Consider the following 18,844-nt stretch of genomic DNA (forward strand, 5'->3'; position numbering starts at 1 on the left):
TCTACAATTATGAAAGATTAACTGCACCCTGCTTTTTAGATAAGTGTAGTCGGCAACTTTTGTGCTTTCTTTGTTGACGATGGTGTATTCTCTCTTGCAGACGATCGACCAATTAGAGACAGCGAGCGCAAAGCAGCACTGATGCACTTCAGCACAGATCAGGCATGTGAGTTCCATGATTATCCTGCTCAGCAAGTGGAAAATGAAAGGTGAGAGCAAATAATGCCACAAACTAAATAATTTGATTTTTAGGCATGTTAAAACATATTATTTTTATATTTTAGTAGATTTCCCATTATATTGCTTCCAGTAAATTGGAGGTGTTAAATGAACAGAAGTGTAGTGCCAAGTAATATTGCTTGGAGCACTGCATTCTCAAAACAGCTCTCAAATTTACTGGGAATACCGACTGGGTCAATCAGTAGAAAGATGGGCACTTGAAACAGCATTTCAATGGAAGAAGGTTCTATGGAAGAGCCAACACTGGAGGAGGCAGGTCTTGGGATCTAGGATGACTGGTTAGAGGAATCTTGTGTGCAGTGGAATGGAGGTATTCAGGATGTAGGAGTATTTGTGCTATTTTGGTATCAAAAAGTACTGGGAATAGGGTGTGGGGTTTCAGAACTCTCAAAGGATCACAGTATTTGGAAGCCAGGAATGGTTTCCGATGACACTGAGGGAGGGCCGTTGGAGCATAGGCCAGTATAGTCTAATAGGCTTAAGGGTTTCTGAGATCAGGCAATATTGGAAGGAGGAGGATCTAATAGTCCTCTATAGAAGTGATCCAGGATCTTGGGACCCGAAAGGCCATTTGTCCTTGTGAAACATTGATCTTCGAAAAGTGTCATCCCATCGTACAGCAACCAATTAGTCGTGTCTAGAGTCACTTATGGACTTCCAGATCTGGTTAAAATTAACGGATGAAAAATAATTTAATTTCCTCAAGTGTCCTTCCAATGTGTGCCAGGGACACAGGAGAAATGGAAAGTTCAGTACACATTAATAATAATACTAATCTTTATTGTCACAAGTAGACTTACATGTACACTGCAATGAAGTTACTGTGAAAAGCCCCGAGTCGCCACATTCCAGCACCTGTTTGGTTGCACAGAGGGAGAATTCTCTCTCTGTTCACCTGACAGCACGTCTTTCGGGACTTGTGGGGGGAAACCGGAACACCCGGAGGAAAGCCACGTAGACAGCGGGAGAACGTGCAGATGCCGCACAGACAGTGACCCAAGCTGGGAATTGAACCTGTGACCTTGGAGTTGTGAAACAACAGTGTTAACCATTGTACTACTGTGCTGCCCAAATTAAATTGCCTGTTGCACAGTACCAAATATACAAATTTCAATTCTAAAAGGAGAATTTCCTCATAAAAATACTTTAAAATTCCATTTGTTACACTGATTCAAAGTTTTTAATCTTCATCCTACTAAACCTTATATCTGCATGCATTCCCTGTCTGCTGCCTGCCCCCCACAGCGGAAGCGGATTGCCGCGCTCGTCACATTTTGTTGATAATACTTGCAAAGCACCTTGGGATGGTTTATTATGTTAAAAGTGTGATATGTAATGCAGAACAATGCCAGCAGCGCGGGTTCAATTCTCGTACCGGCCTCCCCAAAGAGGCGCAGGAATGTGGCGACTAGGGGCTTTTCATAGTAGCTTAATTGAAGCCGACTTGTGACAAGCAGTTATTATTATTAAATGGAAGTAATTATAAAGTTAACAGGCTGTGCTGATTTCAAGCGGAACTTTAGGAGTTGATACCTGGTTTAGATTGTACAGTGTGAGCATGTGTGGGGTGTTTAATTTGCCAGGATGCCTTCAGCATGACTGACAGCGGCACCAAAAGCTTTCCTTCAGTTTCTGGCAGCTTTTTGGTTTCTTGAAGAAACGCTAGGGGACAAATCAGAGGACGAAGGTTTGCTGTGTGAGCTGAAAATGGGTAACAGCGTCCTGATTACATACCTCCTGGCAGCTTTTCTGTGTTTTGCAAGCTTGAGAAAGCATATGAGCAGAGGAAGCATCTTTTGTCGCACTAATATTGAGTTCAAATTAAAAAGTCTCTGCTTTATCATGCCATATTTCATTGACAGAACATGTAAATATTGCAGTTATTAACACCAGTGAGTGAGGGAAGTGTCTTTTCCTCCATGTAATTTGGCCTCTTTTTGAAAAGCGAATTTTGAACGCATACAAAACCTGCTTGAGGAAAGGGCAGGTAAGAAAAGATAGGAGAGAACGCCTTTAAATATCTGCAAGTACGAGCTTTCCTGAAAAAACAGGTAGTGGCCTTTCCGACGCTGCCGCCACTGAGGATACAGGACAGGGTGGTCTCCGGCACCGGGGAGGGGGAGGTGTCTGATATCTACCAGGAACTAGAGGAGGCGGAGGAAACCCCGGTGGAGGAGCTCAAGGGCAAGTGGGAGGAGTAGCTAGGTGAGGAATTGGAAGCGGGTCTGTGGGCAGAGGTCCTGAGCAGGGTTAATTCCTCCTCATCATGTGCCAGGCTCAGCCTAATTCAATTTAAGGTGGTCCACCTGGCACACATGACGGCAGCGAGAATGAGCACGTTTTGTGGGGTAGAAGACAGTTGTATGAGGTGCAAGGGCAGCCCTGCAAACCATGTCCACATGTTTTGAGCATGCCCGGAGCTTAGAGAGTTCTGGCAAGGGTTCGCGAGGGCAATGTCCAAGGTACTTAACACACGGGTGGTGCCGAGTCAAGAGATAGCGATCTTTGGAGTGTCAGAAGACCCGGGAGTTCAGGGGGTGAAAGAGGCCGACGTCTTGGCCTTTGCCTCCCTAGTAGCCCGGAGACGGATTTTATTAATGTGAGGGACTCGAAGCCCCCGAGTGCAGAGACTTGGATTAATGACATGGCTGGGTTTCTCAGCCTCGAGAAAATAAAGTTTGCTATAAGAGGGTCTACGCTAGGGTTCTCTCGGAGGTGGCAGCCGTTCTTCGACTTTCTCGGGGAAAATTAAAATGTCAGCAGCAGCAGCAGCAGCAGTCTGTGGGGGGTGGGTAGGGTGAGTGCTTCATTGGGATGGTGTGGGAAGACTGGGTCGCGTGGGGTAATGTCTATTTAATTGTTATTGTATATTCTCTTTTTACACTATGCTAATGTTCACTCTAGTTTGTTTTGTTATTATTGTTACTACTGTTTTATTCTGAAAAATTCTGCAAAACCTTAATAAAAATACTTTTTTTTTAAAAAGAAGAAAAGATAGGTGAGGAAGGAAGAGGGTTGAAAATGAGGTGCCTAGCCTTTTGTTACTTTCCATTGTGGGAAATGAGTGGGAGGTGGTTCGAAGGTAAGGAGAGGAGAGAATAAAGGGTTGAAGTTATTTTGAAACCGGAAGAGATAGGGCTGTTGGGTGTGAGAGGGTGGAATTATTTGAAAGATGAAAAGAAAGGGGACCTGATGGGATATGGAAGAAAGGTTTTTGATTGAGAGGATGCGCAAGGAGTAGCTGAGGATTACATTTAATGCTGCTAGGCACTCCCTTCCCAAAATACAGCTGTAGTTGGCTCCTTAACCAAGCCTGCAACTTCACGTTCAAAGTAGAAAAAGATAAATGGAAATGTTTAGCTTCGGGGAGAGACAGGCAGAAGACAAGATGTTAATGCCCCAATATGCAATCTGTAACTATTAGCAACCAGTAATATGCTGATATTCAACCTGTAACTACAGCGGGAATTCCACCACAAACTGCAGCAGAGCCCTCAGTCAATTACAATTTTAATAGCCTGACCGCTGTCCCAGCTGCCTTGAATTTTATCTAAAGTGGGAGCCACATTCAAAGATGTTGGCAACGGGGTGGGGTAGCGCGGGCTGGGACATATCTTGACTTACCGGACCTGCCTCAGTAAATAGAAATGTACCCCTATATGCACAATTTTCAGTCTGGGAGGGTGGGAATAGGGCAGGAGAGGGTGCAGGATGGAGTTGGCCCCACCAGCCATGGAAGCTGAGCAGAGAAACATAGGAGATGGGAGCATGGTGGGGGGGGGAACCATTCGGCTCTTCAAGCCTGCTCTGCCATTCATCATGATCATGGCTGATCGTCCAGCTCAATAGCCTAATCCCGCTTTCTTCCCATAACCCTTGATCCAATTCGCCTCAAGTGCTATATCTAGCCGCCTCTTGAATGTATTCACTGTCTTAGCCTCAACTACCATCGGGAACAGACTCCCTGCATCCACCGTATCTAGTCCTGTTAAATTTTCTAAGTCTGTCTGAGACCCCGCCTCATTCGTCTGAACGCTAGCGAAAACAATCCTAACCTAGTCAATCTCTCCTCATGCATCAGTCATCCGCCATCCGTGGAACCAACCTGGTAAACCTTCGCTGCACACCCTCGGGAGCAAAAGCATCCTGCCTCAGAAAAGTAGACCAAAACTGCAGCCAATATTCTAGGTGTGGCCCCACCAAGGCCCTGTATAATTGCAACAACTCATCTTTGCTCCTGTACTTGAAACCTTTTGCAATGAAAGCCAACATACCATTTGCCTTCTTTACCACCTGCATGCTTACCTTCAGTGACTGATGCACAAGGACTCCCAGATCCCGCTGCACACTCCCCTCTTCCAATTTATAATTCATTCAGGTAGTAATCTGTCTTGTTTTTGCTTCCAAAGTGAATAACGTCACATCTAACCAAATTATGCAGCATCTGCCATTGCTTTGCCCACTAACCAATCCTGCCCAGATCATGCTGAAGGATCTCTGAATCCTCGCCACAATTCACCCTCCCACCTAATTTGGTATCATCTGCAAAATTTGAGATGTTACATTTTGTTCCCTTTTCCAAATTGTGAATAGCTAGGGTCCCAGCACCATCCTTTATTGTATTTTTTTAATTATTTCCTATTTTCTTTTTTTTTGGTTCGTTTGGGTGTGCCCTTGTCTTCTATATATGTGTATATATTCTCTTACCCTGTGTACATAACGGTAAATATACTTTGTTCAAAAACCGAATAAAAAACATTTATAAAAAAAAAAGGACCATTAATTCCAACTCTTTGTTTCCTCTCTGCCAACCAGTTTTCTATCCATCTTGGTACACGTCCCCAATCCCATGCGCTTTAATCTTGCACGATAATCTCTAATGCGGGACTTTGTCGAACACTCTCTGAAAGTCCAAATGTACCACAATGACTGGCTCCCCCCTTGTCAACTCTACTAGTTACATCTTTAAAGAATTCCAATATATTTGTCAAGCATGATTTCCCCTTCATTTATCCATATTGACTCTGCCTGATCCTGCCACTGCTTTCTAAACGCTCCACCATAAAGTCCTTGATAATGGATTCGAGAATTTTCCCCACTACCAACGTTAAGCTTACTGTCTATAATTCCCTGTTTTCTCTTGATCTCCCTTTTTGAATATTGGAGTTATATACCCTCCAATCTGCAGAGACTGCTCCAGAGTCTCTAGAATCCTGGAAGATGACCATCGATGTATCCACTATTTGAAGAGCCACTTCCTTAAGTACTCTCGGATGTAGATTATGAGGCCCTGGGGATTTATCCGCCTTCAGTCCCATCAATTTCCCCAGCACCATTTCTCTACTAATATTGATCTCCCTCAATTCTTCCCTTTCACTAAATCTAGCATTCTCCCACATTTCTGGTATCTGATTTGTGTACTCTTTTGTGAAGACAGAACCTGTTTCTCTCTGTCAGGGACCTACATTCGTCTTCACCAATCTCTTTCTCTTCACGTACTTATACAAACTCTTAGTGTCAGGGCAGCACGGTGGCGCAGTGGGTTAGCCCTGCTGCCTCATGGCGCCGAGGTCCCAGGTTTGATCCTGCCTCTGGGTCACTGTCCGTGTGGAGTTTGCACATTCTCCCCGTGTTTGCGTGGGTTTTGCCTTCACAACTCAAGAATGTGCAGGATTGGTGGATTGGCCATGCTAAATTGCCCCTTAATTGGAAAAAATGAATTGGCTACTCTAAATTAAATAAAAGAAAAAAAAAGAAACTCTTACTGTTAGTCTTTATGTTTCCTGCAAGCTTACTTTTGTACTGTATTTTCCCTTTCTTAATCAATCCCTTGGTCCTTTTAGCCTGCCATGGGCGAGTGGGTGCAAGAGCGAGCTGGTTAGAAGTCCCGCTGTGCTTCTCTGGGGTTTTGCCAGAAGCTGTTAGGCCCTGTAATCCTCACCCACCCTCATACCTGCCATACCACGTTCATAGCCACTCACTCAATATCCATCATGAGCAGACCTCGGGAACCATGTGGAGATGAAATTTTTTTTTTCTAACAATCTAATAAACTCTCGCTCATTAACACTTGAGTGTGAAAATAAACTTCTATTCATAATATCCATTCAATACTTTTAAATCTCCTCAAATGGTTAATCTTTTCTAAAAACAAATCAATCAAGCTGTGAACTCAGAACCTTCTGCTGAGACAATTGTAACTTTTGAAAGTCAGCCAAGCATTCCTAAGGACATACTAACCCTTGGGGGGGGGGGGGGGGGGGGGATGTCAATTGAAGCTGCAGGATCAGATGATAATGTTTTTCTAACTGCATCAGAGATTGCGTGTTAATCAAATAAATCCATCAGAGGATTTTTTGAAATAGAGTTTAAAGAACAGGTGTTATGATGGGAGTTTTTGTTTGGATATTAGTGAGAAGCATTTGAGGAAACGGTGAGAACTTAAACCTCTCTTTCACTAAACAAACATAAAACTATTAAAGTAGAAGAAAGATAATGAACTACTGCAAAAAACAATCTTCTACTTCATCGAGAACAAAGAACAAAGAAAAATTTCAGCACAGGAACAGGCCCTTTGGCCCTCCAAGCCTGCGCCAATCCAGATCCTCTATCTAAAACTCAAATTAACAGTAAACCCGTAGTCCCTCAAAGACTGAAAAACCAAAACCCCTCTGTTTCCTAAACAACACCCATACAGATTGGTCAAATCTAGCCAGTGGCTACCACACCGTGCAGCTTAGATGACCAGGACTTGGGAATGGGCTTTGGTTCAGGAAAAACAACCCTTTTGAGGATCTTAAAAGGCGGAGCAGCATGTTGATATATATAATATAGGTGCCAAACAATGATGCAAATGGTTCATTCAGATTTGAATCATCTGTGACTTTCTTTGTTTTAATTTTACGTTATTTTTAAATTTTCTTTCTTATTTAGAGGCAATTTAGCATTGCCAATTCATCTACACCACATTTTAGTTTTGGGTTGTGGGGGTGAGACCCACACAGACACTGGGAGAATGTGCAAACACCACATGTATAGTGACCCGGGGCCAGGATTGAACCCAGGTCCTCGGCACCGTCAGGCAGCAGTGCTAACCACTGCGCCACCGTGCTGCCCATCTGTGACTTTATTTTTTTTAACTTCAGAATAGAAAAATATTAACTGACAATTATGGGATGCCTCTTTGTGCAGAGAATGGTTTATTGATCCTGGCCAGCAAGCAAGAAATGCCTCCACATATTCTGGCTACCCTCTTGTATTTTGTGAAGTGACCGTTCCTTACATGTATGAGTTGGAGACTATTTGGACACAAAGGGCACCAAAGCTGTACATCACCCTGTCTTTATCTGATATCACCACTTCCTCGATTGTTAGCAAAGGGTTACTGGATTAGAAATCAAGGGTGAGACCTCTGGCTTTTTATCCCTTTCTTGGGCAGTGTTGCTGATTTTGGTTTTATTGTCAATACTGATATCAACTGGCCCATTATGGACTTGTGATCCAAGAGAAAATCTTGTCTTACTGATACTGACTTCGACACAGGCAGTGCCTTTTTTTAAGAAGCCCTAAGACGAGGGTTTTATTCTGCTCCTTTTTGAGGTCAAAATAAAAACAAAGTCAAGTGAGTGACATCAGTCCTGGAAGCATAATTTTGCACTATTAACATCTGCTGTTAGCATCAACCTGTCAAGGGCAGTTTGGAATTCCTTTACTCTGTCCTAATCTAAGCATTTCAGCTTCATAAATGTGCATCTTGCATTTCCTGCAGCAACCACCCTTGTGGGCTTGCCTGAGTGAGCTTGCTAGCTTACGCAGCGTGGACCTGCATTTGCTAAACTGGCTTAAAAATGCTTGGACATTTTTCATACAGGTCCCTTATAGCCCGCAGAGTAGGGTGACTTTTAAATCTGTCACGGTGGCTGGTTTGGAAATCGTGGCCAAAGGGTGAAAGGATGTTCTGCTACTGAATTGATCTAGTCAGTTCATAGTTTGAAGGTTTTAAGTATGGATATTTAATGTAAACATTTGTCCATTTGGGCTACGATTTACGCAGCAGAAGCAACCAAGACCCACGTGCAGCGTCAAATGTTAGAGATGTTGTGGCAGATGAGAACAGAGTTCAGGGAAAAGGGAGGAGGCGCAGTGAGAGACCGAGAGCTGAGAAGGTAGAAGGTCAGATGAGGAGGCGGCCAGGCGCAGGAGATCAAGCTCGGTAAGAGGGGACTGCTTTGTGTTAAATGAATGACTGGTAGGGAAAAGTGAAATTAACATGAAAGAAGGACAAGTCAGGCGGTGGATTCGGCAGGGTGCTCAGGAATGCAGCATTTCTACACCTCACTAACATTGACATTCACGCCACAGTGGTGAAGATTTGGCTCGAAAACACTTTGGGACACCCAGTGACCAAGAATAAATGCAAGTCTTTTTAGATTCTAAACAAAATTCCAAGCATCAAATGATAGATTTTCAGACGATGTATAAAACGGCTCAAACTCTGACTTAAGACCATCGGAGAGTAAGTGTTGTGATCTCCAAATTTTTCAGACACATAGCTGTAAATTGGATAGAGTAGCATGTATTGGAAAGAAAAGTATTCAAATATGCTAAAGAAAATGATATTCATCCTATTGGTTAATAAATCTGCTTGCACAAGCAGAGCCATATCTAGAAAAATGAAAGCGATTAGCAATTGCTGATATTAAAACTTGAATAGTAATTTTCGCAGGGCCTATTAACTATTGATTTATTTATATAGCTCTTTGCTGCAAACCCCCTGAGTGCAGGTTCACAATACAGTTTAACACAAAATGTCCCAATGGATAAATGATTATATGGTGTTTGTGAAGTTAATGATCATTATGAACTTTACTCTTTTGAGCTTGGTATTGCTGTATTAATCACATTTAAAAGTAACTAAATTTCTAACTGGTTCCAAATTAATAAATTTGATTGTTTCACACACTGCCAAACCCATGAGGGCAGTGTCCATTTTGCAAAGTTTACCTTTAATGACACTGATAAAACAGGAAGTAATACGTTTGATAACATTTTTAACATCGAGAAGTGTAAAGTAATAATAATATTAATAATATGCATTTTAGTCAGGAGAATGAAGGGACTAATGTGAACAAAATCTTCAAGGGCATACTGGAACAGCGAGACCTTGGGTGGACATGCACAAAACTTTGAAGGTGACGGGGCAAGTTGAGAAGGCTGTTTTTTATAAAGAGCAAAGGGGATTATTGGCTTTATAAAACGAGGAAACGATGATAAAAGCACAAAATTAATACCAAACCTCAATAAAACCCATGTCAGATCACAGCTGAAGTATTGTGTTCAATTCTGGACACCACACTTCAAGAATGGTGCAAAGGCCTTGGAGAAGTTGCGTAAGAGATTGACTAGAACGGCATCAGGGATGATTGACTTCAATTAGGCTGGGCCTATTAGTGCCACAACACCAAGGCAGCACTTTTTGCACATACACACATTCAGCGTCAGTGTAAGGCTGTTTTAAAGTAAGAGATACCTTTAAGTGCAGCTCTGCTTTCTGTTGCTGTATTATGCATTCTTTTTTGCAAGCTGTTGTCCTATATAACTATCTCGTTTACATCATCAACGTCAGTTAATGTAAAAGAAAATTACAATAATTTGGAGAGCAGTAGGCATTTTGTGGAGAAGGCAGGAGAATGGGGATGAGATACATATCAACCATGATTGAATAGCGGAGCAGACTCGATGGGCCGAAAGACCTTGGGCTGGATTTTCTGTTTTTGGGACTATGCCCCCACGCCATTGTAAAAACTGTGGACTTTGACGCCAGAAAAACTGTAGTGAAAGGGCCAGATATTCCTAGCCCTGCTGGGGGCTAGCAGGGACCCGGTGTAAATCTAGCAGCTTTTGCTGCAGATCCGGCCCCCGCATTTCTGGGTTGGAGGCTGCACATGCACACGGCAGCGGCCTCCAGCGGCCACGCGTGCTCCAAGGAGGACTCAGACCGCAGAGCTGGACAGTAAAAATAGATCCCCCCCCCTGCCCCCTAACCCCCGATTGGCCTCGCGCCCGACCGCCTGCCCAAACATTTCCCAGCCGTGTATAAGGCCCCCCCCCCCCCCCGCCCCGCCCTGCGATCGGCCCGCTGCTGACCAGGACGGCCGCGGACTGAGTCACTAGCCACGCTAGTTTCCCGACCGGCCGGACCACGAGTGGTCCACACCGTCGAGACTTCCACCGGTCGGGGGCGAAGAATTGCGTGGCGGGCCTCCAGCAATGGCCCCAGGTAGGTGCTGCGGAGGGTACGCCACGTTTCGAGGCCCGCAGAATCAGGGAACCGGTGCCGGTCCCGATTCCGTGCGGGGAAATGGATTCTCCGCCCCAGCTCCGATTTCGGAGTCTGGGTGTGGAGAATCCAGCCCCTTATTCTATATCAACAATAAATATTTTTGCCCCAGCAACCAATTAGTTTGAGCGAGAGCCATTCTTGGAAACCAAAACTATATATTCTTAACTGTGGAGTTCCACCATTGGTAAAAAAGATCAATAATTAAAAAATTTTCATTAAATTGTTTAAGAAAACAAATTGTCACTCATTGTCCCTGGGATTAAGAATCCCATTATCTACCAACTGACGTGAAAGGGCCACATATTCTTAGCCCTGCAGGGGGCTAGCAGGGAACCAGTTTGTCTAAGAACTGCCTGCCCAAAGTCTTTTCAACTTGTTCAATTGTTCTGCGATTCTGCACATGGGCCAGTGGCTGCAGTGCAGGCAGAGTTCACAAATGCAATTGTTCCTGACGCCTTTCTGGTCAATGGCAGGAGCTACAGTGGTTCAGTTATATGGAGGGACTGGAAAAGCTGGGTTCTTCCCCTAAGAGCATTATGAGCCGGTTTAGCTTAGTTGGCTGGACCAGTGTTCTTCAAACTTTTTTTCCAGGGACCCATTTTTACCAACCGGCCAACCTTGGGGACCCAGCCCGGCCGACCTTCGCGACCCACCATTTTCTCTTACCTTGTTTGCTGCTGATAAAAATGGAGGAAATGGTTTTGGGTCCCTTTGGCCCTCGTACACGCTCCTCCAATGGAACCTGTTGGATGAAGGTGAAGCCTTCTGGTGTCGGAAAGTATGCAGTCTCCATCTGTCCAAAGTTCTGCATTTTTTTCCTGTAAAATTTTAATCAAATAAACCCCCCCCCCCCTGAACTTGTTTAAATAAAACTGTCCCCCCCCCCACCCACCGAACTTGTAAAACAAAAAGCTGCAACCGTTTTTAAAAAATAGCGGAGAGGGAGGGAGCCGGGCACCAGAATGGACACCCTGGGGGGAGGGCACACACTGGGTGGGGTAGAGGGCACACTGGGGAGGGGGGGGGGGGGTGGAGGGCATACTGGGGGAGGGGGCACACTGGGGGTGGGGGGCACATTGGGTCTGGGTGGAGAGTGCAGGATGGGGGGGCGAGAGGGGGCACACTGGGGCTGGGGGGCACACTGGGGCTGGGGGAGGGGTCCTTAATTCCACCCGGGCTGGGCGGCTGTTCGGGGCAGAGAGGGGGAGTAGCGGGGGAGCAGCGGGGCCGCCTGTTGCTCGGCAGTGCGGCCCCGGGATGAGGCGCCCCCGGGCCCGGGACAAACCCAAAACAATTCAGCACCGAGGCTTCGCTCAATACAAACTTCAGCCAGAGCCCCGGCCCTGCTCCCCAGGCAGCTTCCCCGCTCCAAACCCCGCCTCACATAACCCGCTTCAGGCGCCGGAATGTGGCGACTAGGGGCTTTTCACAGTAACTTCATTTGAAGCCTACTCGTGACAATAAGCGATTTTTCATTTTTTTTTTCAAGTGTGTGGGGAGTAGAGTGACTATATTCCGCTGCAGCTTGTCAGGCTCTCGAGTGCCAATCCCGACCCGGTGAATCACACACCATATTAATTGGAACACCACGTGGCGCCTGTGCTAGCCCAATAGGATACCCTGATTCGCTCTGGAACCAACTCACTAGGTTCTGCCCCGGCGTCAGCATTTACTCTCTGAAATGGAGAATCCAGTGCATTTATTTTTTAATAGTGGATTCTGCTAGTTTAGATTTCTGTGTCTTGATGCCTCGGGGCTGTGACTAATGCCAAGTTCTGTTGAACATATTTCTATCATGCATTTATGATTTTTTTTTGTGGTGCTTTGATTTAGAACTTTCTTCCCTGTTCATTTCCTGAAGCTAATGAATAAGGGGTGTGGTTTTTCAGACACTAATGGCCCTGTAGCATTTTTCTCAAAGTGTCAGTTTTGCATGTTTACTTGTTTAATCTTGGATTGACGTCAAGGTACTGAGCTACCCAGAGCCCATATTTGATCCTGATTATCTCTTCACATATGCTGGGAGGCAGTTACAGACTGAAAGTTACATTCCCGTGCAAGAGCTTTTAGGTCGCGCAGGAAGTCCTCTAGCGACTCTGCGGGGCGCTCGTGGCGGGTAGTGAAAATATGCCGCACGTAAATCAATGCGACCATCAATTCATTCAAGACACGAGTGGAAGTAAACTGTGGCTTTAATCGACTTACAACTGAGCCTGCCTGCGACCAGAAGAACTGAGGGCAGACTCACAAGACCGCAGCACGTTATACTTCCGGCAGTGGGAGGAGCCAAGGGCAGAGCCATGGGCGGGGCCAAGGGTGGAGCTCTGTACAAGCTCCTCGTCTCCCCCTGTGGGCAGAGCCACGCATCGGCTCACAGATGGAGCCCACAGGGACACAGTGATACACAGTGTGAATTATACGCATTATACATTCACCACGTTCACCCCCTGTAAAAAAAAAAAAATCAAGTCCGGCGGGGGTGACGGGTCTACAGATTGAGTCGGTCCGGTGTCCAAATTGTCCGCTGGGATCGGTGGAGCACCGGGGCTGCAGCCGCTTCGGATGACTGTGTGCTGATGTCCGGTGTGGATCTGAGGGTGGACTCCGGGGGTGGTTCGTTCAGAGCTTCGTTCCTGACCGGTGCGACGGGCGAAAGAGGATGCAGGAAACCTGTAGGTGTGGGGGCGCAGGGCGTGGGGGGTCAGGTGGGGTGTACTGTGAGGCGTACCTCGGCGGTGGTGGTGGTGGATCCTGCAGGCGCCAGGTCCTGGAGGGAAACGGTGTTCTGCCGGCCGTCGGGGTGTTTGATAAAGGCGTAGTGGGGGTTTGAGTGTAGTAGTAGTACCCTCTCTACCAGCGGGTCTGTTTTGTGTGTCCAGACGTGCTTCCGGAGGAGAACCGGGCCCAGTGTCCTCAACCAAGATGGAAGCGAGGCCCCCGTGGTAGTGCCCCTAGGGAAAACAAATAATCACTCATGAGGAGTCTGATTAGTAGCTGTACACAGGAGGGACCTAATTGCATGGAGCGCGTCGGGGAGGACCTCCTGCCAGTGGGAGGTCAGGAGAGTCCTGGACCGTAGGGTCAGTAGGACGGTCTACCAGACCGTCGCGTTCTCCCTCTCCACCTGCCCGTTCCCCCCTGGGGTTATAGCTGGTAGGCCTGCTCGAGGCGATGCCCTTGTCGAGCAGGTACTGATGCAGCTCGTCACTCATGAATGACGAACCCCTGTTGCTGTGGACATAGTTAGGGAAACCGAACAGAGTGAAGACACTGTGCAGGGCTCTGATGTCTGTATGGGAGGTCATATCGGGGCACGGGATAGCAAACGGGAAGCGGGAGAATTCGTCTGATGTTGCAGAAGTACACATTACGGTTGGTCGAGGGAATGGGCCCTTTGAAATCGATGCTCAGTTGTTCAAAGGGCCGGGAAGCCTTTACCAGGTGGGCCTTGTCTGGTCTATAGAAGTGCGGTTTGCACTCTGCGCAGATCGGGCAATTCCTGATGATGGCTATTACCTCCTCGGTGGAGAAAGGCAGATTGCGGGCCTTGATGTCGTGGGCGAGCCGGGTGACCCCTGGGTGACAGAGGTCATTGTGGATAGCCTGTAATCGGTCATCTTGCGCGTTGGCGCATGTGCCGCGGGACAGGGCATCTGGGGGCTCGTTGAGCTTCCCCGGCCGATATATGATATCATAATTATAAGTGGAGAGTTCGATCCTCCACCTCAAGATTTTATCGTTTTTTATTTTGCCCCGTTACGAGTTGTCGAACATGAAGGCAACCGATCTCTGGTCGGTGATGAGGGTAAACCTCCTACGTGATGAGGGTAAACCTCCTACCTGCGAGGTAGTGCCTCCAGTGCCGTACGGCTTCCACAATGGCTTGAACTTCTTTTTCGACTGAGGAGTGTTGAAGTTCCGAAGCGGAGAGGTTTCGGGAGAAGAAAGCTACTGGTCTCCTGGTTCAGAGTGGCGGCGAGAGCGACCTCTGAGGCGTCGCTCTCCACCTGAAAGGGGACTGATTCATCCACCGCCCGCATGGCGGCTTTGGCGATGTCCTCCTTGATGCAGTTGAAGGCCTGGCGGGCCTCAGCTGACAGTGGGAAGAGTGTGGTCTTAAATAGTGGGCGGGCTTTGTCCGCATACTGGGGGACCCACTGGGTGTAATAGGAGAAGAATCCAAGGCACCTCTTGAGGGCCCTGGAACAGTGAGGGAGAGGGAGTTATAAGAGGGGGCGTATATGGTCCGGGTCAGGCCCCAGAACCCCGTTTTCCATGACGTAGCCGAGGATGGCTAGCCTGGTTGTGCGGAAAACGCATTTCTCCTTGTTGTATGTGAGGTTGAGTTTCTGGGCGGTTTGGAGAAATCGGTGGAGGTTGGCGTCGTGGTCCTGCTGGTCATGGCCGCAGATGGTGACGTTATCCAAGTACGGAAACGTGGCCCGCAGCCGATACTGGTCCACCATTCGGTCCATTGCTCGTTGGAACACCGAGACCCCATTCGTGACGCCAAAGGGGACCCGGAGGAAATGGAAGAGGTGGCCATCTGCCTCGAACGCCGTGTAGTGGCGGTCCTCCAGGCGGATTGGGAGCTGGTGGTATGCAGACTTCAGATCCACCGTGGCGAAGATGCGGTACTGGGCGATCTGGTTGACCATGTCTGCAATCCGGGGGAGGGGGTACGCATCAAGGTGCGTGAACCGGTTAATGGTCTGGCTGTAATCAACCACCATCCGGAACTTTTCCCCGGTCTTGATGACCACCACCTGAGCTCTCCAGGGGCTATTACTGGCCTCTATGACTCCCTCACATAGGAGCTGCTGGATTTCGGCTCTAATAAATACCCTGTCCTGCAGGCCATACCGCCTGCTGCGAGTGGCTATGAGTTTGCAGTTAGCAGTGAGATTAGCGAAGAGTGGAGGGGGGTCGATTTTTAGAGTCGCTAAGCTGCATATAGTGAGAGGGGGTAGGGGTCCGCCGAAGCTGAGTGTTAGGCTTCTAAGATTGCATTGAAAATCGAGCCCGAGTAGGAGAGGGGCGCAGAGGTCTGGGAATACATATAACTGGAAGTTGGAGTAGTTGGTGCCCTGTATTGTTCATGTCGCAACGGTGCGCCCTTGTATTTGGACCGAGTGCAACCCCGAGGCGAGGGAGATAATTTGCCGTGCTGGAAAGATAGGGAGTGAACAGCATCTTACCAGGTCTGGATGAACGAAGCTCTCGGTGCTCCCGGAGTCGAAGAGGCTTCTATCTGTTGACCTGAACGGACATCATTGAGCTTTTGAGGTGCTTTGGCCGCGACTGGTCCAAAGTGACTGCTTTGACTTGCGGGTAGTCGGTGGCTTGATCAGCGGTGCTGGAGTGGCCCCGTGATGACTGTCCGCGGAGGTCATAGTCGTCGATATGCACATCGTGTGATGGCCAACATGGTGGCCCCCGTTGATCGCACGTGTCGGGCGATGAGGAAGATGGCGCCCAAGATGGCGGCCTCCATGAGTCGCACATGTCGTGCGAGGCGTAGTCGGCAGATACGCTGCAACATTGCGGGGTCTGCGGGCCTGCGAGTTGGAGGGACGATTGCTCTGGATAGCGGTAGAGTTTGAGGTTTTAGTTTTAGACAGGCATACCTTTGCAAAATGTCCTTTTCGACTGCAGCTGCTGCAGGTCACGTTGCGGGCCGGACTGTGCTAACAATAGTGGGTATTGGGGATGACTGCAGAAATGGCACGATGGCGCTCTGTGGTGGGCGGGTGGCCACGCGGCGCAGGCCTGGGACAGTCTCTGGTCGGGAGTCCACGATGGCGTTGCGTGGTCGGCTGGGAATGAGTTCAAACTTTGGAAAGCGACCTCCAGTGAGGTTGCTAGCATTACTGTGTCCTCCAGGTTCTGGGCCCCTTTTTCGAGGAGACGCTGGCGCACGTAGTTGGTCTGGACCCCTGCAACATACACATCACGGACAGCGAGTTCCATATGCTGGGAGGCAGTTACAGCCTGTAAGTTACATTCCCGTGCAAGAGCTTTTGGGCCGCGCAGGTAGTCCTCTAGCGACTCCGCGGGGCGCTGGCGGCGGGTAGTGAAAATATGCCGCTCGTAAACTTCATTTACAGGCCGCACGTATAGGCGGCCGAGTATTGCGAGGGCTTCGGTGTACGAGTCGGTACTATCGAGTTGAGTAGAAATGCGATGGCTCACCCGTGCGTGTAGGAGATTGAGTTTTTGCTCTTCAGTAACAGCGGAGGTAGGCGACGCAGCCAGGTAGGCCTTGAAGCACCGAAGCCAATGTAAAAAGATTTCCTTCGCTCCTGCGACCTGCGGGTCGAGTTCGAGTCAATCAGGTTTGAGGGCTGATTCCTTGGTGGTTTTTTAAGTCGATTAAATTGATGCGACCATCAATTCACTCAAGACACGAGTGGAAGCAAACTGTGGCTTTAATCGACTTATAACTGAGCCTGCCTGCGACCAGAAGAACTGAGGGCAGACTCACAAGACCGCAGCACTTTATACTTCCGGTAGTGGGAGGAGCCATGGGCGGAGCCAAGGGTGGAGATCTGTACAAGCTCCTCGTCTCCCCCTGTGGGCAGAGCCGCACAACGGCTCACAGACAGAGCCCACAGGGACACAGTGATACACAGTGTGAATTATACGCATTATACATTCACCACAATCCAGTCCATTTATTGTTTAATAGTGGATTCTGCTAGTTTAGATTTCTGTGTCTTGATGCCTCGGGGCTGTGACTAATGCTAAGTTCTGTTGAACATATTTCTATCATGCATTTATGTTGTGATTTTTTTTGTGGTGCTTTGATTTAGAAATTTTTTCCCTCTTCATTTCCTGAAGCTAATGAATAAGGGGTGTGGTATTTCAGACACTAATGGCCCTGTAGCATTTTTCTCAAAGTGTCAGTTTTGCATGTTTACTTGTTTAATCTTGGATTGACGTCAAGGTACTGAGCTGCCCAGAGCCCATATTTGATCCTGATTATCTCTTCACATAATGTCCCCCACATGTGCACTCAGCTGCAAGTATCATATGACAGTGAGTCAGAGTTGTCAACTGGCATGGATTATCCATGTACGCTTTCTCTTGTTGCAATACAGAAAAACTGTCCCCGGAAAGACTTTATCTGGTTTCCTTGGAAACAGGGCCCTGTGCTCCCACCCCCCACCACTCGCACTAACAGTGCATGTGTGCCGCATGTGCTGCTAGTGCCCGGGGAGGGGAGGGGGCAGGGGCCACTGCGCAGTGCCATGTCGCCACGGAAACCAATTACGTACCTCGATACCTCATGTGTGAGACCGCGCAAAGGTCAGCATCACCTGACACTGTCAAATGATCCTGACCTTCGTGCGATCTCTGAGGCATCGAGGTGCCTGGAATTTAATGGGAGTAAAAAAATCACGTCGAGGGAGGGTAGATGACAGTAAGTAGACTCAACACTAGCTCTACCACTGATCTTTGTAGATCACTGCTATGTATTTAAAGAAAAGAAAGTGCTGGAAATACTCAGGTCAGGCAGCATCAATGGGGAGAGAGCAATGTTGACATTTCAGAATTATTGAAAGGTCATTGATCTGAAATTTTAACTCTACTCCCCTCTTTCTATACTGATGGAGTGCAGCTGATAATACATTGCACATTATTAAGTTTCAGCAGGACTCTGTTCATAAATCCTTGTTTTCCTTGTGGAAACTGCAATTTTTGCTGTGAGCATGAAACAAAAATGCTGAAACAGTAAACCTGAATCATCATGCATCTATTTAACCATACCTTCTGCTCTCTACTTCTTGTGGCCATTCTTTTCTTTGTGCTCTTTTACCTTTATGATCATAAACCCTAATTTGAACATCAAATCTGTCAGTGTTACTTGAAAATATTTTTTGAAAGAAAGAAATGCACTGGATTCCTGTTGTCCAGATACAGTTTCTTGTAAGAATTCAATTAAGTTAACCAAGCGTTCAGGACAATTTTGAACTTCATGTAAAAAGGTGAATGTTTTGTTCACATTCTTCATTCTTCGATTCACTGAATGTTTGAAACTTAATTTGAAAACACCCACTCATGATGATGTACATGTATGAAGCATTGGATTTGCATTTCCCATTTGTGTTTTAGATTTGTGCAATAAAGGTGTAAAGCTATACTTCAGATTGGTGGGCATTTAAAAAAAAAAAAAAATGATAATCTGGATTTTGCTGCCAAAATGCTGATTTTTGGTATTTGGAATACGGATTTCTGCTGGGGAAGGTTGGCAGCTCTGAT

At 47.2% G+C, this 18,844-nt stretch overlaps 1 protein-coding gene across 1 annotated transcript in view; it reads left to right on the forward strand.

Moving 5' to 3' along the window:
- The window catches only part of cep72 (centrosomal protein 72), a 216,146-nt gene that overhangs the window by 60,930 nt on the left and 136,372 nt on the right, over positions 1-18,844 (forward strand). Inside the window, exons 5-6 of the mRNA XM_038796786.1 lie at positions 101-209; positions 8,294-8,452. Coding sequence (XP_038652714.1) covers positions 101-209; positions 8,294-8,452 — 268 coding nt within the window. The remainder of the gene's footprint in view (positions 1-100; positions 210-8,293; positions 8,453-18,844) is intronic.

The sequence above is a fragment of the Scyliorhinus canicula genome, chromosome 5, assembly GCF_902713615.1.
Source record: "Scyliorhinus canicula chromosome 5, sScyCan1.1, whole genome shotgun sequence".
Classification (NCBI taxonomy): Eukaryota; Metazoa; Chordata; class Chondrichthyes; order Carcharhiniformes; family Scyliorhinidae; genus Scyliorhinus; species Scyliorhinus canicula.